This window comes from Haplochromis burtoni, unplaced genomic scaffold, assembly GCF_018398535.1.
Source record: "Haplochromis burtoni strain Fernald_Lab_line unplaced genomic scaffold, NCSU_Asbu1 Contig_389, whole genome shotgun sequence".
NCBI classification, from domain to species: domain Eukaryota; kingdom Metazoa; phylum Chordata; class Actinopteri; order Cichliformes; family Cichlidae; genus Haplochromis; species Haplochromis burtoni.
The window spans coordinates 151,342-172,789 of record NW_024582750.1 but is presented as its reverse complement, the minus strand read 5'-3'; the positions used below and the strand labels follow the sequence as shown (position 1 = coordinate 172,789).

Below are 21,448 nucleotides of genomic sequence, written 5' to 3'. Positions count from 1 at the left end.
ATGGTGTTGGAACCATCAGCAGGTCTGCAGTCGTGGGTGAAGAGGGAGTAGAGGAAAGGGCTCATCACACAGCCTTGTGGTACACCGGTGTTCATTGTGATGGTAGATGAGCAGCGGTTATCCAGCCGGACATGTTGGGGGCGGTTGGTCAGGAAGTCCAGTAACCATTTGCAGATGAGGGAACTGATGCCCAGGTCTGTCAGTTTCCTGATGAGTTGTGAGGGGTGGATTGTATTGAACGCTGAACTGAAGTCTATAAACAGCATTCTGGCGTAGGTGTTGTTGTTGTCCAGGTGTGAGAGGACAGAGTGCAGTGCGATGGAGACTGCATCCTCTGTGCTCCTGTTCTGGCGGTATGCGAATTGGTGGGGGTCCAGGGTGGGGGGAGACAGGATTTGAAGTGTGCTAGGACCAGCTGCTCTAAGCACTTAGTGATGATGGGGGTGAGTGCTACTGGGCGGTAGTCATTGAGGCTAGATGGGTTGGAGTTTTTGGGTATCGGGACGATGGAGGTGGATTTGAAGCAGGCCGGTACCACAGCGTGGGCCAAGGACAGGTTGAATATGTCTGTCAGCACTCCTGCAAGCTCCCCAGAACACGCTCTGAGAACACGCCCGGGGATGCCATCAGGGCCTGCAGCCTTGTGGACATTGATCCTGCTCAGCACCGCTCCTACATCGGTGGGGGAGAGAGTCAGAGGTTGGTGGTCTCTGCTGGTTGTGGTTGTGGGGTTCCCTCGCTCAAAACGAGCATAAAAGTTGTTGAGCTCGTTGAGGAAGGAGACATCAGAGGATGCGGGGGAGGGTTTGCTGGTCCTGTAGTCTGACCTCTCCTTCAAGGTCAAAGTCCTAATAATGCTACACAGAGCAATTTAAAATGATGTTTCTTACTGCCATAGCATGCACTGACAACATAGGAGATGGAGATTCTAATTGTAACATTATTTGGACCTCTGACCTCTTCTTTAAGATCAAACTCTTTAAAAGTATGTTTTAAATTCTGCTGCCTTTGTTTGTTTTAGCAACATTTAGGAAGTGATGCAGACTGATCACCAGCATCACATCTGCATCCAAACGAACTCTCCATCAGCCACTCCAACTAAAAATATACATCTGTCATACTACCCTTATCTGATTTTTAATCCACTACTAATTTGGTAAGTCTGCTTAAAAAGAATAAAGAAAACAAAATCAATACAGAAAAAATGGAATACAATTTAATAAAATGTTTTAGGTTTTAAGAGCTTTTTTAGGTTTTATAACTACATTTTACACATTAGCCTGTCTTATTTGACATTCTGCTTCAAAGGAACAAATGATAGTTTTTGATACACTTTAATTGAAAGCAAATAAGTACCAGTATGTACACAAAAATGGAAGGAGCGTGTTTTTCATCTTTACATACAAACTACTTTGTCCACTTGGCCCTGAAAAAACTCAAAACAGAACAAGGGCACTATTATTTATTAAATTACTTCAGACTCAAGATTCACAGTCGATGATGTGAAGATGAAAAATAAATCCAGACAAAGCAGACTAGCCAACCGAGAGAACTGTGTTTTCCTCTCCTCCAAGCACCGTCATGGCTTCACCACAACTGTCAGAACCCGTTTGCTGACAGTTCAGCACTGTGGTCTAACAGGAATCCAGCAGCAGATGGAACCAGTGCAGTCCAAGCCGAATCCTCTCAGAAACAGGACAAGAGCAGCGTCTGCGTGGCAGTGCAGCTTTCACTCTGGCACAGGGGGAGGCCAGTCCACATCCACAGACTGAGAAGGGAAACATCATATTCAACAAGTAGGAATTTAGGGACATATAACATTTCCAGAAAAGACAGTGACAGTTATATTCTGTATGATATTCAATATGGTTGCTTTGTTTATTATTTGTTTTACAGATGTGACTTTCTCCCACCTCCACATCCAGTTCCAGGATGTCTGTGTCAGTCTTCAGCAGCTGGCACAGGTTGGGATTCGTTCGGCCGAAGTCTCCGTGGACAAACTCTTTGATGTAACTGTTGGCGGAGCATTAAGGAGCTTTTTTGTCTCACTGCAGGTTTCAGATAAAATTCAGGGTAAAATATTCTATTAGCTTATCGTTTCGGTGTTCTTTCAATTAACAACAGACTGACCGGTGCAATGTTATAATTCATCATCGCACAGATGTGCCATTTAAAGTGAGGATACGTCCCGGCCTGCGTCTTCAATCGTAGGTAGAAATGATGAGAGTCCAGGAAGCGAGTGCTCATGCTGTGGATGGCTCGCTGTCGGACAGCCAGCGCCCGTCGATGCAGAACCCTCAAAGGGGTCTTCTGGTCCAGAGTCAGATCCTGATGAGACACACAACAGTCACACTGCTGATTCTTGATGTTTGAGTGTTAAAACACTCCAATTTCAACAGCTTATGAATTAGACCAACTAGACCTTGATGTCATCAATAAAAGAGATGTCTTCTCTCTGGATGGGTTTCTGGGTCCACACGAGAGCTGTATACGACTTGGTCTTCTCCTCCTCTCCCTCCTTCATGCGACTCATAGCCTCTCTGCAATTTAACACACAGCAAACATGGACTACTTTCTTAGTCTTTCACATATGTTGGAGATGTCGCTGTACAAATGCAGTTTTCCCAAGAAGGAGTCATTTTCGGATTTTCTCACCTGGTAACAATCTGCAGGTCTCTCACTTTGATTTTGTCTGACGACTGGTTAATGGTCTAAGAACAAAACAAAAATAATTTCAGCAGGCCTAAAGTCTTTGCATCAGTGAACGCACATTTCTGTCAGCTTAACTTTGAAACAAGCATTTTTTAGGAGGCTGGAAAAAAGGATCTGCCAATTGCCCAAAACTGCAAATTTACAAACTCTCACGTTAAAATGCTAAAATTTACACTGTGGTGCAAAAAACACATTTTCCCTTTACAACCTTGTGTATGGATGGAATGTATGGATTCCAAATGCCTTTAATATCTAATCCATCTGAATTTATTATTGATTTCTATAGTTGTGTGGTGGCTAAGATTGACAGGTGTGGTAAACACCGGTAGCTATAACTGATCTGATAGGTCTTACCACCACTGATTGATTGATTGAACTGACCCCCTCTGCTAGGTTTTTGCTGTCTGGTACAGCCTGTCCAACAGGTTTGCACTTCTGTTTTGGTACCTTAAGTTCCATATTTTTCCTATTACATTGTGCTAATTAAAGGGTCACATGAGCAAGCAATAATCAAGTTTGCTAGCAACAACGCTAATCCAAATAAGCTCACTTCTTGCTCCAAATCCTAACATGGCAACCTCCACAGAGTTAATGTCAACTCTTCAAAATGCCAAAACCAATACCTGATGTTAAGGTGTCCATGTCCATCTTTTATTACAGTTTATGCTCTAAAGAAAAAAGTACTATGCAATAAAGTCAGTTCCTACTTATATACAACTTTAACATATTTCAAATCAAATGCAGGGACTAAATCAGTTTAACAAAATGCTAAACAACGAAAGAAAATAACTGTTTTAAGATGTTCTTGGCTGAAGTAAAATATTACAAATTAAAATAATTAAGGGAGAAGAGATTCCCAGGGATTGAATTCAAATATTTTCAGTCACTGCAACATTTCTCATAATGTAAAACAGGCTTAATAAGGAAAATCTTATATTGCTGCTGAGACCTTCTGTTCAGCAACTAAGTGACTGCAGAATAATGGACGGAGTGAAAGGACACATCTGTACCTCCTGGAGCTGCTTCATCTGCTCTTTGCTGAATCTGGATTTGTGAGGATTCAGCAGCTCCATCGCAAATGGACGTCCTGCCAAATCGAACCAATGAACCCGATAAAATAAACAGTTCTTCAATCTTCACAACTGACAAAATCTTAAAGTTTCAAAAATCCTACCATTCCCAAGAGTCCTGACATCCACATCCTCTCTGCCAGATGAAGAGAAATTAAAACCTGCAACCCCGAAAACAGAGATAAAGATTTTATTCTACGGCAAGTCACGTGTCATGTGCTGAAAAAAACAACAACCCAGTAATAATATAAATAAACATGAATAAATGTACAGTAGTTATTACATACTTTAAAATCTGCTCACTGAAAAAGTGTCGCAAAATCTCTGGTTTTAAAAGTCAAGCTGGCTCACGTTTAAAACGAACCTGCTCCCAAACTAAACCAAAACACCCCCAAAAACTGTGCTTGTCTTCATTTAAGCTGTGATTGTGGTCTCACCATCCGCTCTGAAGGCAGAGAGGATAGGCGCCGCAATCAACTCCTCCACTGAAGACTCCATCCTCCTCTCTCCATCGATCACCCAGGGAGTTTGAGGCAGGCTGCGGCAGAACTTGTTGTATCTCCCTAAACATCACGAGGAGACATCATTATGCTATTTATTATGCTGTCAGTTTTAGACAACAACATTTCAAACAGATGTTCTTAATGTCCTACGTCACCTGCCACAAACACAGACACGTGCAGACACTGGACCTGAGGGCTGCAACTGCTGGTAGGCTGCGTTGGAGGACAGGGGTAGTGCCTGGAGAAAGGAAATGAAGGAATAAAAGATGTCATTTCAAAATCATTCCATAGAGCTTCTTACTCGTTAAAGATGAAGGGGATCCTTACTTCAAAAATTTGGCATCGGGTATTTTTTCCAGAGCTTTGACCACCGCCATCCGAGTAAACACAGACTGCAGAGAGAAGATACAGATTCACACAGGGGCAGGGATAGCTCAGTAGGTAGAGTGGCGGCCCCGTGATCGGAAGGTCGGGGGTTCGAATCCACTAAACGGCTACCCTGAGGTACCCCCGAGCAAAGTACCGTCCCTACACGCTGCTGTGCACTGCTTCACTGAGTGAATGGGTTAAATGCAGAGAGGAATTTCCCCACAGGGATCAATAAAGTATACATTATTACTGAACTTTCAATTAAATTATAAGGACAAACTAGTCGTCCTGATTATTTTGAAGGATAAACTCTGCTTCCTCACCTGTTTGTTCTTGGTGGGCTTGAAGCAGTCAGGACATGTTGCAGCTCTGTAAAAAGGACATTGTTTAACCCATAAATCTTTTACATTTCAAAACTCAGAGCACATCTTGTTCCTGTTTGAATCTAAAATCAGTTTAGCTTTTGAAATTCAGGGAATTTGTGAATCCTTCTAATGGATTTTTCTAAATTAAATGGATATGTCTTAATTATTACTGGTCATTTTTTATGTTAGCAATTCAGAAATATTTCCTTTCCCCTCCAACTTCATGTTCTTCACCAAGAGCTGTTTCAGAAATTTCATGTGATCTTGAAGAGTTCAGGACTCACAGGAAGTGGCAGTCAGCGTCTGTCTCTGGATGAGTGAACTCCACGCTGACCTCAAACGGGCTGACCTTGGTAACCACAGCAATGCCCCCCAGCTCCTTGGTAACCATGCCCTGCATGATCCACTTGAAGGCCTCCTTGACCTGGATGACATCGTCCTTGTCGAGCACTAAGCCCTTTTCTCTGAAAATATTAAATTAAACATCTGATTCCTTGTGACTCTTGACTGTACATCGACTGATGTTCAAAACGTAGGTGACAAATACTTTACCTCACTTCCTTCTTCACGTAGAGCCAACAGGAGTGCTGCAGTATTTTAAAAGAAATTGTCATAAACAGTGCGCAGATATTTTACATAAGCAATAAATACAAATGAACATCCAGTGAAAATATTACAGATATATATGAATGCCTGGAAATGAACTTATAATGTGAAAAACTGTGAAGTACCAAATGGACGATGTTGCGAGTACCAAGACATCCATCTCAATTACCCAAAACTCAAAGGACACAGAAAAAACCCCACAAAGGTTAGAATGTTGACATCAAAAATGCCTCAAGTAATGTTTGTTTCAAATTAACTTGTGCTGGGAAGTCAACACTGTCACATTTCTTCACCTCGTCTCCTACGTCAATCACACATCAATGATCTCACCCATTCTGCCTATTTCCATCTATGCAAAATTAACCCTTTTCTATCAATCCTTGTTCATAGTCTTGTTACCTCCTGCACTGACTGTTGTAATTATCTCTACAATGGTCTCCCTCCAAAATCCCTCCAGAAGCTTCAACTGGTTTAAAACTGCTGCCTGCATTATTACCAGAACCCCTCCTACCAGCGCTCCTGTCCTTCAGGAACGTCACTGGCTCCCTGTGACGTTCCAAATAGTATTCAAGCTTCTTCTGTTCACCTTCAAGGCCCTTCATAACATTGCTTACCTTTCTGACCTATTAAGCACTACCTCTTTTGCCCACTCACTTTGATCTTCCTCTGCACTTGCTGTGCCTTCTTTCCGCCTCAGCACCATGGGAAGCAGAGCCTTCATCTGCTCTGGTCCCAGCCTGTGGAACTCTCTACCCCGGATATAAGAAACATTGATTCTCTGTTCAAGTTTGCTTATTCACTGTGAACTTCTTATTGTTCTTTGTTCTATTATGTGTTTTTACTCTACTGTTAAGTGTCTTTGGGTGTCTTGAACGGTGCATTTAAATAAAATGTGTTATCATCATTATTATTATTACTACTACACCTAACCCTCAGCCTAACTCTAACCATAACCTAATTGTAACCCTGACACTAAAACCACATTTTAAGTCTAAAAAAATGTCTTCAAACTCGTGGGGACGAGCATTTTATCCTCATAATTGACTTTTGGTCCCCACAACTATAGTACCATTCCAATTTTTGGTCCTCACAAAATATGTAAGCATGGTTCATACACACACACACGACCATACTGACCTCGCGGACACAGAGCTGAGCGGGCAGAGACACAGACAGCACCAGTGTGTCAAACTCGTAGTTTCCAGCCTTCACTGCCTCTGCTATCTGTGAACACACACCAGAAACAGCAGTTTAACACTGACGGCAGTGTAAACGGAAACAGTGAATACTGTCGAGCGCACACACCTTTATCGCCTGGGTTGTACCACATAGTCCCTGCAGGATTCCCAAACACACCACACATACACGTGAGTCCCCATCCTTTGATTTGTCCACAGCGGCTGCCTCTTCTTCTGACTGAACATCAGTTATACTGGTCTCCAGTTTTGCTCTTTTATTGGGAGGGTCTTCAGATGTTTCTGATTCTGCAGCATCTTTGGACTTGTAATCATCTCTGGAGTCTAGAGCTACTGAATCTTGACATTTATCATTTTCTGTATCATTGATGAAAATTTGAAGTTCTTTAAGTGTTTCCTGTGTCAGGTCGAAGAAAATGCAATTAGAACTTTCATGTATTTTGACATATTTACTAATGCAACTGACGAAATCTGTAGAATACGACAACAAGAGCATACATTCCCCAAACAAGAAGATAAGTATTCACAATCTTTTCTTCCTTGTAACTCTCTGCATAAGCCACGATACAAACAAACCAACAAATAATTTCTAAACAAGATGACGATTAAAGAATATAGCAGGTATAAAAGCGGCGTCTGCAGCATGAGCCTCACCTCTGGTTGCTTCCGGTAGGCCGCCTGCACACTCACGCAGCAGAATCTGAGGACACAGCGAGCGCAGCAGCCAGCTGACAGCAACTTCTGGATGATTGGTTTATCCTTCTCCTTCAGGGGCAGCATGACTGCAGAGTGCAAAAGGAGAACCATGAACATTTCGGCATGATAAATGGCTATTCTGTCTTAAAATGTTGCAGATGTTAACTGGGCCTTTTGTAAATACTGTGTGTTATTTATTACAAGTCCCAAAAAGTTGATTGTGTTCACCTGGACGCAGCGTTTTGAGTGGCAGAAATATTTCATTACTCATCCAAGTGACTTCTGCAGTCTCAGCTGACTGCAGGTTTCCCAACCTTATAAACAGTGCATTTGCACAATGACTGAAAACTGCATGAACAATGGGCTGGGAGCTCAGTTCCTTGATCATTATTTATGCAAACTGTCATAACCATTGATCAAAGACCATGAGTACCATCACAGAGAGTTGGGGAATGGCTGCAATCACAGCATTGTAAGATGGTGACAGATGTACCCTTATTCCCCCTCCTCTATTCAGAGATGGTCTTTCCCTTTTCACGTAAATGGCCTCCTTGACTCCGCGCTCAAACCAGCGTTCCTCCCTGTGTACATCCAGAGTGTCCACTGGCCTGTAGGTGTAAATAGACTGCAGAGTCCTGGCCTGACGAGGTGGCTTTTCTGTGTTGTGCCATCCCCTTAGCCAGAGGTTGTTTGGTTTCCCCGATGTATAAATCACAGGAATCCTCCTGGCACTTAACAGCGTACACTATGTTACTCTGTTTGTGTCGGGGGACACGATCCTTGGGGTGGACCAATTTTTGGCGTTGTGTGATTTGGGGTTTAAAAGCCACAGAGATGCAGTGCTGAGAAAAAAATGCATCTCAGCTGTTAGAATAGAATAATCCTTTAATTGTTCCACAAGGGGAAATTTGGGCCGTTCCAATACGCCCTGACACATAAGGGATCACTAAGGGTTTTTGCTTAGGCAACAGTTGTCCTTCTCTCCTGGATCAGCTGCAGCTTTCTTTGGGTGCCATCGCAGCTTTGACAAATGTCCAGCTGGGATAACCACATTTACTCAGGGTCTTCTTGATATGATGTTCTTCTGTTTCTCCCACTGAAAACGTTACGTCCAGATGAACAGAATCAACTTTTGGGATTTACTCACCTGGATGATTGAGCATGTGTCAAGATATTTATTATAAGGTGTATTTAAAAAAAAAGAAAGAAAGACAGACAGACAGAAAAAACTGCATGAAAAACCACATGAAAATAATCTTATTTAATAAGCATGCATATATCTAACTGTGGTTAAAACACCATCCATCCAGGCTGGAGCCATCTGAGCTACCATAGGGCGAGAGGCTGGTACACTCTGGACAGGTCACCAGCCTGATGCAGGTTTAACAGAGACACAGACAGCCATTAACACCCCACATTCACACCTACAGCTGGATGTCTGTGGACTGTGGGAAAAAGCTGGAGTACCCGGAGAGAAGCCACGCAAACAAGGGGAGAACATCGAAACTCCTGGTTATGGTTAAAACACACAGTTTCCAGTTAGATAATAAACTGATTAATTTTACTTTTACTGTAAGTACTATGAGTTTTTTTTCTCACCATTTGGACATTTTCACATTTTGTTTTAGAGAAGTATTTTGTCTGGCATATTTTGACACACAAAAAGGCAACACAGCTTTTGCTCCAGGAAGTGGGAGAACAGCTGTCTGTCACTGCATCAACAGCGCTTACAGTGCAGATCTGTGACTGTTGTTCAGCCTGTAGAGAGCCATTACACAGCTGTTCTCAGACCTAGTGCTCCAAATATTTGTGCAGTCATGTTCCTGTTTGTTATATGTATTTCTGTCAGAGATAGTGTTAAAAAAAAGAAGAAAAAAAAGAAAAAAGACACATTAAAGGCCCCCCCCTCCCAAATCTCAGAGAGAGCACGTGTGAGCGTCTGAACAGATACTCAAACCAGCAGTTTCCATCTCACCAGATCCCCCAGCAAATATGTTTAAGGAAGCGTTAACATCTTCCCAGAGTGCACTGATCCTAGCTTTCTAACGTGCTGCCCAAAACTCTTGAGCCACTCCTAAATATCTGTATATTTTGTACCCAAGGCGCAAGAACGTCTTGTAATTTTTAAAATGACCTCGAAAAATAGTTATTCAGTTATTTTCTGAAAGGCTTTCTAGGTGTTTCTTTGGGCAGTGGCTGCTTTTTCTCGCATTTTTAGTCCAGCCTTTGAACCTAACCATGTTCACACAATGTTTATTTGCTAAGCTACTTAACACGGATCTATTAAATATTCCCAACTCAACGGGTGAACCAGTGCTATGTCTACACATAACAAACAACAAAACAAAAAATCTAAATCAACAGTAAAAAGTTTTACATCTTAAAATAACCATAAACTATTAATTATAAGAATTTTGTGCCATCGGAAGACTGAGATTGTGTAAAAAAACAAAAAACAAAAAAAACGACTGTTGCAGCTAATCATCTTAAACACGCCTGTGCAATCCAACAACTGCAGCTCCAGCACGGCTCACTTCAATTTTCTGATACTCTAAGCTAGCTAACAAGTTTTAATAATCTACAGACAATCTACACAATCTCTTATGGGTGACAGCAGAATTAAACTTACCTGACAGAACAGTGTTTTTTATGAACAGTGATGATCAGTTATTCGTAAGGCACGTTCGTCAATAGAGGGTCCCTTTCCTGTAGTCTGAGCCCTTCCAGACAAAACTAATCAAAAGAGGAGAAGCTTCAGGATAAAATTTTGCCTCTCGCAACAAGACGAGGGCTAAACTTAAGTTCATAGGTGATAGCAAATGCTATTGATATCACAGGGATAAAAATGTTGTTTTAATAAATTACAGTAAACCCTAATCAATAACTTCGGGGTTCTCTATACTCAATCTTTACTGTCTGCAAACGTCATCTCCAAGCGCCGGGTAATTTGACAGCCGGGTCCTTCCTTCTGCTGCAGCACCCGGCGATCTGGAAGCTTCTAACTAGGGTGCTGGTATCGGCTCCTTAATCTGAGTCCATCCGAAGCCGAACTGTGGTGTTTCAGCGCCGGAGTTCACTAGTCTGACTCTGAAGACTCCCCTTAACATTTCCCATCGATTATAAAGTCAAGATGCCTGAAGCGATGGCAGCACCGAAGCTTTCCAACGGAGGCAAAAACAAAGGAGGGGCGTATGTGGACCGCGACAAACCGGCGCAGATTCGCTATAGTAACATTTCTGCTGCCAAAGGTATTTTGATATAATCATAGTTAATCAAGCAGCTAATATGGGATTCAGAGTTTGTACAGCAACCTGCTCTGCTTGTTTGCTGGGCACCGTTATTCCTGGTCCTATAGACGGTACCTTCCGCCTAGTCCAAATCTCATTCATTATAGTTGACGGCGTTTCTTTGCTATATAAATACAATACAGCGGCCATAACAGATAATGGTCAGTTAATAGTTTACAAGAATCCAACATCTTTATCTAATGTTGAATAAACCATTATGGGTGCTTATATTACTTTTTCCAGATTAGTTAAAAGAAGCAAAATAATACATGAATAATAATAATATAATAATTTGAGGGTTTAATTAAAAAACAAAAAAAGAGCACTAGCTACAGGATGCTAATGATTCAGCACAATCTCTTCATTGTTGGGTTGTAATGCTGCTGAGCTGTCAGCTGAACTAGATTACGCATGTTTGTAGTTTTCAGTAAGATCCCTTTGATTTTAATAGGTAATGTACAACATAGAGGTTCCTGCTATATCAATGATATTGATACTGAAATGTTTTCATTAGTTCATAAACATGAATATGCTGTGCTTACCAAGAAGAAGCTTGAATATTAGTCCTCACTTCTGTTTTTTAAAATGCAAGACAAGATGAGTGGAATTTGCTTGACTTGGTTATTACCTGTGTTCTCATCCATCCCTTTGTTGTTTGTTAGCTGTTGCAGATGCCATCAGAACAAGCCTGGGCCCCAAAGGCATGGACAAGATGGTCAGTGAACAGATTTGATGGCTTTACCCAGGCCCCTCATCACACCTGTATCTAAGCGATGGCTGTTGTTTTTGGTTTCAGATCCAGGATGAGAAGGGTGATGTAACCATTACCAATGATGGGGCCACCATCCTGAAGCAGATGCAGGTGCTCCACCCTGCTGCTAAAATGGTATGTTACAGCAGCCTGCACAGAAGCTTTGCAACTAAAACGGACCTATGAGTGCTCCCTTTCTAAGTATAATTTTAAGCTTCGTTAAACACCAAACACTGTTGTTAATTCGGCGATTAACTCATATGGCCTGAACCAAATGTGTTTCAGCTGGTGGAACTGTCCAAAGCCCAAGACATTGAGGCTGGTGATGGCACCACCTCTGTGGTGGTGATAGCTGGAGCGCTGCTGGATGCCTGCTCCAAGCTGCTGCAGAAAGGTGAGTGCTTTAGGGGATTGAAAAATTGAAAAAGTGATGCTACAGCTTAATTTTTTTTCTCTTTTTTTAAGAGTAATAGTAGAATTCTTTCTGTCTTTTTTGTATCTTGTAGTTTGTTTTTATGCGCATTTTGAATTCACGCACTGGACATGTTGACTCCCTTTACTTTGCAAGGCTTATTTTGCACAGCAGATGAACTTAAGATGGCGCTAAAGCCCAATACAAGATAAATAAGGATCGTTTTGAGCTGTGTATCTGGAAAAGTTGAAGAATAACAACATGAACCTTTAATTGAGCACAATTGAGCCCGTTTAATTACTTGTCTCACCTGCCAGGTATCCACCCCACCATCATTTCGGAGTCGTTCCAAAAGGCAGTCGATAAGGGCGTGGAGGTGCTAACGGGCATGAGCCAGCCAGTGCAGCTGAGTGACCGTGAGACGCTGCTCAACAGTGCCACCACGTCACTGTGCTCCAAGGTGGTGTCACAGTATTCAAACCTGCTGGCACCCATGAGTGTGGATGCTGTTATGCGAGTCATTGACCCAGCCACAGCCACTGGTGTCGACCTACAGGACATCAAAATCATCAAGAAGCTTGGGTGAGTGTTTTTGTTTGTTTGTTTGTTTTTCTACTCTTATTTAAGCACTTTCTTCTGATTTTTGCTAGGCTTAATCACGTGTGTGTTGTGTGTTTAGAGGCACCATTGATGACTGTGAGCTGGTAGACGGCCTTGTGCTGACCCAGAGAGTTGCCAACACTGGTGTGACCCGAGTGGAAAAGGCCAAAATTGGCCTTATTCAGTTCTGTCTGTCCCCTCCCAAGACTGATGTGAGTCGCTTGATGAATATCTGCTGACAAGAAAACCCTTTCTGCCTTATTTTTTATGCTCAGCTTCAGATTGTAACAGTGAACTGCTGCTACAGTTTTGACTGCTTCAACTGCTATCGTTGCTCCTTTTCCAGTCATACAGAAGAGAAGACATTGTTTTCAGTAGATATAAAACACTGTCAGTGCTGTTCTTGTGAACCATTATGTATTCCTTCAGGAAAAGCCTTCTTTTTCTGACCTTCTGTTGGGTTTTTGTGGGGCATGTAGATGGACAACCAGATCGTGGTGTCAGACTACGCCCAAATGGACCGCGTGTTGCGGGAGGAGCGTGCTTACATCCTCAACTTGGTAAAACAGATTAAGAAGGCTGGCTGCAACGTGCTGCTCATCCAGAAATCCATCCTCAGGTATGCAGGGAGCGAAGGACACGAGAAAAACACACTCTGCTTTGCATTTCAGTCTTCTTCTGATACACGAAACATCTGTCACACTAACAACTAACTGTCATGTAACAGAGATGCTCTTAGTGACCTCGCCCTGCACTTCCTCAACAAAATGAAGATCATGGTGGTGAAGGAGATTGAGAGAGAGGATATCGAGTTCATTTGCAAGGTTAGTATTGTCAAATGAACCACGGCTTCTCTGTTTTTCACACAGTATTTAATGGACATATATAGATCTACATCACATTTGGCAGCACTTTATACTTTTTAAAATTTTATAGGAAACTAATCATCAGTTAACAAGATTTGTACACTTTTAACTTGTGAGCAAGTATTTAGTTTTGACAACTGTGTTTAGCATTGCACACCATTTAACTGAAGCCCCCACCCCTTCTTTAGACTATTGGCACCAAGCCCATCGCCCACATCGACCACTTCACTCCAGAGATGCTTGGCACTGCAGAGCTAGCAGAGGAAGTCAATCTGGATGGGTCCGGCAAACTAGTCAAGGTACAGTTGAGTCTTTGCTCAGAGAAACTCAGTTGATTTTTTTTGAGTTAAAGGACACAGAATGTCTCACTTGCAGCTGAGGAAAAAATGAGCTGAAACAACTCTGTGCCTCGCTTGCCACTTTTTGCAGATCACAGGCTGCACGAGCCCTGGGAAGACGGTGAGCATTGTGGTGCGCGGCTCCAACAAGCTTGTGATTGAGGAGGCAGAGCGCTCCATCCATGATGCTCTGTGTGTCATCCGCTGCCTGGTCAAGAAGAGGTCAGTCAGTTATTTCTGAAGAGTAAATTTCATTGTTAAAAAAATTCTTAACGAACCTGAAAACATACCCCTCCATGCTGGCTCACATGGCAAAGTTGGACTGTTCAAGAACACCTTTAGATACAGTTACAGGTACGATTGCCCTCTGACAAAGGCGCTTTAGCACTGACTCATCCTGCAGGAGCGTAACAAACAGAGGAACAGTATTTAGGAAAGCTCGCCATTATTTTCGCAATGGGTTGCTTCAGCAACTTTGATGGAGAGCATTCAAACAGATGTATTCTTTTTTTGAAAATGTATTTTTGGTTGTTATTATTTTATTTTGATCCTAATTTCTCTCAGTAATAGGATCAGATCCAATGGCTTTTGCATTTTTGCCTTCTCTGTCTCTCAGGGCTCTCATTGCTGGAGGTGGTGCTCCAGAGATTGAGCTGGCTGTGCGTCTGGCAGAGTACTCACGCACACTGGCTGGCATGGAGGCCTATTGTGTGCGGGCATACGCTGATGCCCTGGAGGTGATCCCATCGACGCTTGCCGAGAATGCTGGCCTGAACCCCATCTCCACTGTGACGGAGCTCCGTAACAGACACGCACAGGGAGACAAGATGGCTGGCATCAACGTTCGCAAGGTTGATCTTTTAATTTATTAATTTATTTTTTAAAGTTAGCATAGCCTGACTTTGTGGAGAAGGTACTGCTAACAGAAGTAGATATTTAAGCTACTTATCCAATAAAAATGTTCTCTAGTTGCTCTCCAATAAAACTATTGTCTTGTTTGTTTGTTTTTTGTGGGGTTTTTGTTTTGTTTTTTAGTGCATTCATTTTCTTTTTCCTGTTGAATGTCAGTCTAAAATGAATTTTGAAATGTGAACAGTTAGACACAAAAGACACTTAATTTTACTCTAAGAACATTTAATTTACACACCAAACAATTCGTTATATGTGCAACAGGGAGGGATCTCCAACATCCTTGAGGAGCTGGTGGTGCAGCCTTTACTGGTCTCCATCAGTGCACTGACACTGGCTACTGAGACGGTCCGTAGCATCCTGAAGATTGATGATGTGGTAAGACTTTATCTTTTTTTTTTTTTTTTTTTTTTTTTTTAACATTTAAAGTGAAATTATTTTAAGATAATTTCTTGTATACTACCTTTGGCTTTTTGCAAAATCTGAGTTTATTAGATTACAGTTCAAACCAGTGGAAATGTGTTTTCTTGTTGCAGGTGAACACCCGATAGGTCTGTCCATTGAGTTTTGTCACCAAGCCTGCTCACACTGCAAGGGATCAGAGGACTCTGTTAACACCATTCTGTTCAGATTTCCACTGTAGTTGTTACGTTGCATAATTTAATAAAATAAAAAAAACAACTTGTTTTTTTTTTTTTGTTGACATTCATTCCCTGTCTGTGTGATTATATCTTTTAAAGCAAGTTGAACCTTTACATCTTGGCCTTTTGTCTTGTTTCTGTTAATCTGTATAATCAGAGCATGCAAGATACCTGTCATATGTCTAAGTAGCAAACTTGCACACTGAAGATTACAGTTAAGAATAACAATAACTGCTAAATTTCACCACTGAATCAAATAAAAGGCATTATTTTTAAATATCCATCACGCAAAGCAGACAAGAACATATAAGTCTCAAAAATAATCATGCATTGTTCTAGCTAATTTGTATAAGTAATCTGCATCACAGATGCAAAGTACTTAAGATTTAACCATATCTTTAGACTTAAAATTTATTTTGGGGTACTGCAATTTTGTGAGTAAGGGTACTTCTGGAGGATTAATTTTTCCACATCCATAACTTATGTCATAGTATTAATCAATACATTAAGGCAATTGCAACATTATTTTTTTGTTCAACTATTCGTTTCACAAATTCTGGTGCTTTTAATTTGTATGGAGCCCAAGGCTTTTCGTTTCCTGCCACTCTCCGTCACTTCCCTCCCAACCAAGCTTCTCTGTTGCTAAGGACTTCACTTGCTACCTGGATGTGGATAGAGAGCGAGCTTGTTATCTCGACTGAGTACTCTTACTACAAGTGGTTTTGTGACGCAACTTAAAAAATAAATAAATAAAAAGCAGCATTTACAAAAACATGGCAAATGCTCACCGGAAAAACGTTTTGGTTACTTCATGTTTGAAAACGCCGGTAGACCCGCACACCAAAGCGCCGTTAGCTTCGTATGAACGCGAGAGAGTCCTGCCGTGCATGGTTACAGGTCACGTCGACAACCGGGATTACGAGAAAGAGGTAATTTTTACTGAGTTTTAATTGTTGTGTACAGATTCCGATTATCAATTACAACACCTGCCTTTTGTTTAAAAATCCCCTAATAATCAGCCTGCCAGCCCCCTTTTACTGACATGAACCGTAGCTTTCTGGTTAATTTACAGTTAGTTAATTTAGATGTTTCCTTTTCCTCAATGGTGGAGGAAAATCCACACAGAAAGTGCATTACTTACATGCTGGAGAAAAAATTGCAGACTAAGTCACTGTAAATACTTTAATCCTGCAAAAAAAAGTAATTTATTGTTCCGACAATTGTTAAAATTTATTTTTAATAATAATAATTTAGTAATAGTAATTTAACATAGATAGACCCCCGGTCATTCTATACAGACCTTTACATTTATTGTTACTGGGATCTTTGACATATTACAATTTGAGACATTGTATTTTAAATATTAAGTTTAAACTGTCTGTCTGAACAGAGTAGAATCGGCTATTTGTATTTCAAGTTTTTTTTCTCCATTATTATCCAGACTTTACTTTGTGAAGTAAGCCACACACTGTTTCTGATCTGGTTCCAACAGGCCGTTGACAGTTTAAGGTCAGCCTGTGTGGTGGAAGGGATTTGATCTGTTTAATTTGTTTAGCATACTATTTGTGGACTTCCATCTCAGCCACATTATCAGATGTCACATTTAGTGTATAATCCTAAAATCACTCATCTTCTGCTGTTCTTCTATCAAGGATCTTGATAATTTAGTAAAAAGTTGTGAAGGCAGACACCTGATGTAAATTGTGTGTCTGCCTGTCGTGCCTCAACATATGGTCAGTGTCGCTGCTGTGACAGCATAATAGGCTTAGTCCTGGAGGAGTGCTCAATGAGTGGTGGTTAAGCCATTATGTTTGAAGATGTAGGAACATGAAATGGATGAACGTGACAGCTTCACAATTCGTATATTTATTCCATGCAACATTTAATATACTGAATCCAAACATATATTGTTCAAAAAGTTATCTAATGATGACCTATTCTGGTCATTTCCACCTCTGTATTTTGCCTCTTGGACTCTTCTAGAATAGCTTTGCATGATTCACACTCAGATATTACCTATTCATCTTATACTGGGACTTGATACAGCCCCTCAGTCCATCCTCTGTCTGAAACAAGCTGTTTTAGCTCCTCTCCCTAATAAGCCAGCAAACCTTCTCATGATTTGCTGCCGTTTGCAAATTGAAGAGATAAACAGCAGCTGGAAGAAGCATCTGAACCCACAGTAAAAGTGTTGGTGAGATAAGGATATCCCCTATCACTGACACACAGAGCCAAAAACAAAACGAGAATGGAAACATCTCATGTGGCTCACAGAGGTTACTTGTACATTACCTGACCTCTTTATTGTTATTATGACTCATTATTAACTTTGATCATATTTAACATAAGCATCCAACACTGGAACAGCATATCCATCCATCTTCCTCCACCTATGCAAGGTTGCAGGGAGGCTGGAGCCTATCCATGTTGCCATAGGGCGAGAGGCGTGGTACACCCTGGACAGGTCACCAGTCTGTCGCCGGGCAGTGTATAAGTGCAGTGTATTTTGGTCACTTATTATATTTAGATATAAAATGGCTGCTGATTGCAGTATGAGATTGTTGTGACTATTTCAGATGGAGTATGAGGACTCAGGCTCTGATTACTGTGATGAGGACTACGCTGGGACAGGAGGCCCTTTCATGATAAACAATTATAGAGCAGCAGGAGATCGCCTCGACCTCAGTCAAATCTTCTTCTCCAATGAGGAGTACTACAGCAAGCTGGAGGAACTGAAGAAGGCCCACCTGCACACCATGGCAGAGCTGGAGAGCATGTATCGCCAAAAGCTGCAGCTCAAGTCCATGGAGCCATTAGATATGACAGTGATGGATGGAAGGCAGAGGTGGGTGGATTTTGTTCAATATTATGTAAGGAACTAAACACGTGTTCATTGTCTTTCTGTATGTAAAGGATTTTTGGAACAACACTAAACAGACAAAAACCCCACAAAACATATAGTGAAGCTATGCAAATGTGAACCTGTGACCATAGTCCTTTTCTGATTAGAGAAAAGCACACAACTTTTGTATCCAACAATAAAACAGTTATATTGACACTTTTGACAATTTTAAGAATTTTATCAGGCTTTTATATAGTTGGAATTTATTTGTTTAGATTCTGGGCTGCTGACTGGACAAAATAAGCTTTGAGAAATTGTGATTGACATTTTTCACAGCATTTTCTTAAACAAAACTAATAAATTGAATAATTGGTATTATTATTGATGACTTTTGTTCAAGTTTGTTTTTTCTTCTTCTATTTTTTTTTTTTTAGACTGCCGTGGGTTCATGCTACTGCTACAGCTTCACACTGTCATTTGAGGAAGTCTCACTCTGCTGTTGAACTCAGATGGGTCTCTGGGCATTCAGACTCCTCAGATGAAGATCAAACTGCCAGCAACAATGTTGAAAAAGGCATACTGTTTTCCCCCAAAGAGCACATCAAGAATATGTGGAAGGACTTTAAGCTGTCCCCCTATCATGCCCACCTGTCCTCTGCTTCGCTGCGCAGTCTAACAAGTGACCAAAATAAACCACAAAAGAGAACAGGGCACAAGAAACAGAGGAATAAAGATAGAGAGCGGGAGCACCGGAAAGATAGAGTAACCGTCCCAAAACCTTTCCAGATGACACTACGTGAGGCTGAGCAGCGAAAGCGAGGCATAAAGACACGCTCAGAGATTGAACTGGAAAACATAGAGCTGCGACGGCAACTGGAAGAACTGACAGAGTGTCAGAGGAAGTTCCGTGCCAGCCCCGTACCTGCACACATTCACCTCCCACTTTATGATGAGCTACAAGAGCGCAACGAGGAACGACGGCGAGCCATGCGAGAGCGAGAAGAGCAGCATCTCCGGACCATACAGAAGCCATTCAGCTTCCTGGAGCGGGAGCGGCTGAAGAAGGAGCAGAGACAACTACGTCACCTGCAACCATCTGATCAGGAGAAAGTGAAACCCTTCAAGGCCAAGCCTGTGCCAAAGTCTGTCTACATAGCAGCATCAGGGGAGCAGATGAAAGAGGAGCAGCTGTATCGGTCTATCAAGATACAGATGAGGGCTGAGGAGATGCTTCACAATGCTTCCATGCCTCCGAGCATGCTCAAACGACGGCTCAGTGAACGGAAGAATCGCAAAGATGTCAAAGCTGGAGTCGTGGGGGATGATGGCTTTTCACACAGGCCGCAGATAAACAAAGAGGTACCAGATTTCAATGCCAGTTATAGGCGCTTCCAGAAGCATCTGGAGAAACGAAAAGAGATAAAGCCTGCGACTGCGTGTGAACCATTTGAGCTGAGGACATCACAGATTTCCTCACACCGGGAACGGATCCTGACTGATATCGAGAAGGAGCAGAGTAGCCCTCGAACACTGCGCTGGCCATACATCAGCCCTGGGCCAACCCGGACGCCAAACTCAAGCCTCTGTTCATCCCTCTCAGGTAGCCTGGAGGTCCTCCCTGCCAAAGTCACAGATGCCACAAAAAAGCGCCATGAGGCCGTGAGGTACCACCTTAGGGCACCAAAAGCTTCCATCATTTTAGTAGAGACAGTGAATTGTCCCATTTAGACAAAGTCCTCACCAGCTGTCTTCCGTGATTAAAAAGAAGGCCTCCTCCCAGCTTCCCCTGCAACCCTTATAACCAAATACACTTATATAGCTTGTTTTTGCACCCATAAGCTTAATTACCTGCACTACCTGTAAACATTCCTACATCCATGACCAAATTTTCTACCTGAATAGGAAGGTGCTGCAGCAGAGGAAGAAGGCTGAGGAGGAGGAGGAGCGGTGGAGGGAAAGGCAGATGCAAAGGGAGAAGAGGCTGCAGGGGCTAGTTCTGAAACGTGCCCAGGCCAATGACCCCCACCTAGCTCTTTCACAGACCCATCCAAACAAGCTCAAAGAGTTCAGGTATGCTGAAAACAGCGCTACTTTCACTCTAAGCTTTGCTGAGCAGGTTTTTGCAAGAAACGCTTGGTTGCAAGTTCCTATGGTCATGCAGTACATTCAAGTTGAGTTTTATATTTGTCTTAAAGTAAGGAAATGCACTTTTTTTCTTTTTCCATGTTCTTTAATGAGAAAGATGATCCACTGCACTCTTATGTTTATAGGAAACAGGATCTTCAGCGCAGGAAGGAATACAAGCAGGAGATCAAAGAAATGCAGGAGAGAGTGAAGGGAAGGCCACTGTTGTTGGAGCAAGTTGCACAGGTGATTGTGTAACCACTACATAGCCACATCATATCACATCATCACCTGCATGACAAACCTGCTGTCTTTCATCTTTTACTACACCATTTGGGTTTTATCATGACGATATATATGTGCCTCTAAAGATTTAAAAATGTGAGGGAAATTAGAACGAAATAGCTTTAAATTTGATGAAACAACAATTACAAAGAAGCCAAGCAGTAAATATTCATGTGTAAAATGTTAGCAGAAATCTTTTCTTGCTGGAAAGCACACAAAGCATCCATTAAATGCATTTCAACTTTTTGGTGAAATATAACTATTGTTTTTCCAGCTAACTTCACAAAAGAATTTCCCTTTGAATAAATGAAGTCTTTATCTTATCTTATCTTATCTTATCTTATCTTATCTTATCTTATCTTATCTTATCTTATCTTATCTTATCTTATCTTATCTTATCACACTCTTGTACAATCCGTGTGTCCTCTCGCTCTCTCTCTCCCTCCCTCTATTCTCCTCACTCCTTCATTCTACTGATAATCACACACAAACATTGTATCCAACAACAAAATAATATCACACTATGACAATCACTATGATACTTTCTCTCTCTCTCCCCCTCTGTTTGCTGGTTTTGGTACTTTATGTCAAATCAGTGAATTATGTCCACGATTTATGAGTTAGGAAGTAATAAAAGAAGTAATAAAAATTAATGGCAGTCATCATTTTTATGACTATAATAAAATTATAATATTTCATAACTCGGTAATAATCAATAATCATATGAACAAAAAATGTATGATCATGAAAATATGGTGATGGAATAGGATGATGAATAAGCTGTTTAACCTCCTGGACCTGGCGTCCACATATGTGGACATCACATTTTGGGTTATTTAGACCAAAATACTCAATTTTGCTCTACAAGGGCCTGAT

The 21,448-nt window shown here is 41.6% G+C and overlaps 3 protein-coding genes across 5 annotated transcripts in view; 2 read left to right on the top strand and 1 right to left on the bottom strand.

Moving 5' to 3' along the window:
• Positions 1 to 735: 735 nt before the first annotated feature.
• Positions 736 to 11,606, bottom strand: pus10 (pseudouridine synthase 10). Of its 3 annotated transcripts, none has more exons than XM_005944005.3 (17): positions 11,433 to 11,606; positions 7,476 to 7,603; positions 6,931 to 7,218; positions 6,763 to 6,849; positions 5,572 to 5,606; positions 5,304 to 5,483; positions 4,978 to 5,023; positions 4,613 to 4,677; positions 4,441 to 4,523; positions 4,220 to 4,345; positions 3,887 to 3,943; positions 3,723 to 3,799; positions 2,656 to 2,711; positions 2,423 to 2,540; positions 2,186 to 2,328; positions 1,914 to 2,013; positions 736 to 1,768 (listed from the first exon to the last, which is right to left on the bottom strand). In XM_005944005.3, exons 1-17 carry the CDS (start codon positions 11,446 to 11,448, stop codon positions 1,730 to 1,732), a joined length of 1,644 nt encoding a protein of 547 aa, XP_005944067.1. In that variant the 5' UTR covers positions 11,449 to 11,606; the 3' UTR covers positions 736 to 1,729. The 3 variants fall into 3 exon arrangements, with proteins under 3 accessions (XP_005944067.1, XP_005944069.1, XP_005944068.1); XM_005944007.2 differs by lacking the exon at positions 11,433 to 11,606 and adding an exon at positions 10,147 to 10,415 and having other exon boundaries at positions 737 to 1,768; XM_005944006.3 differs by having other exon boundaries at positions 1,628 to 1,768; positions 2,131 to 2,328.
• cct4 (chaperonin containing TCP1, subunit 4 (delta)) lies at positions 10,459 to 15,383 on the top strand. The gene is made up of 13 exons (XM_005944009.3): positions 10,459 to 10,765; positions 11,467 to 11,519; positions 11,601 to 11,690; positions 11,841 to 11,949; positions 12,285 to 12,549; positions 12,647 to 12,779; positions 13,047 to 13,186; positions 13,295 to 13,391; positions 13,622 to 13,732; positions 13,863 to 13,993; positions 14,388 to 14,622; positions 14,945 to 15,058; positions 15,217 to 15,383. The coding sequence occupies exons 1-13, from the start codon at positions 10,648 to 10,650 to the stop codon at positions 15,229 to 15,231; spliced, it is 1,611 nt and encodes a 536-aa protein (XP_005944071.1). The 5' UTR covers positions 10,459 to 10,647; the 3' UTR covers positions 15,232 to 15,383.
• A 107-nt stretch (positions 15,384 to 15,490) lies between these two features.
• fam161a (FAM161 centrosomal protein A) overlaps positions 15,491 to 21,448 on the top strand; it is a 9,067-nt gene continuing 3,109 nt past the window's right edge. Inside the window, exons 1-5 of the mRNA XM_005944010.3 lie at positions 15,491 to 16,250; positions 17,898 to 18,166; positions 18,598 to 19,827; positions 20,066 to 20,233; positions 20,434 to 20,533. Of these exons, the coding sequence (XP_005944072.1) occupies positions 16,095 to 16,250; positions 17,898 to 18,166; positions 18,598 to 19,827; positions 20,066 to 20,233; positions 20,434 to 20,533 (1,923 nt within the window). The 5' untranslated portion in view covers positions 15,491 to 16,094. The remainder of the gene's footprint in view (positions 16,251 to 17,897; positions 18,167 to 18,597; positions 19,828 to 20,065; positions 20,234 to 20,433; positions 20,534 to 21,448) is intronic.

Coding starts and splice junctions, on each gene's coding strand:
- cct4 (XM_005944009.3), top strand. CDS start 10,648: ATGCCTGAAGCGATGGCAGCACCGAAGCTTTCCAACGGAGGCAAAAAC. Junction 12,780..13,046: donor TGTCCCCTCCCAAGACTGAT/GTGAGTCGCTTG, acceptor TGGGGCATGTAG/ATGGACAACCAGATCGTGGT. Junction 13,994..14,387: donor CGCTGCCTGGTCAAGAAGAG/GTCAGTCAGTTA, acceptor TCTGTCTCTCAG/GGCTCTCATTGCTGGAGGTG.
- pus10 (XM_005944005.3), bottom strand. Junction 6,850..6,930: donor GTACAACCCAGGCGATAAAG/GTGTGTGCGCTC, acceptor GTGTGTTCACAG/ATAGCAGAGGCAGTGAAGGC. Junction 5,607..6,762: donor CTCAGCTCTGTGTCCGCGAG/GTCAGTATGGTC, acceptor AAAATACTGCAG/CACTCCTGTTGGCTCTACGT.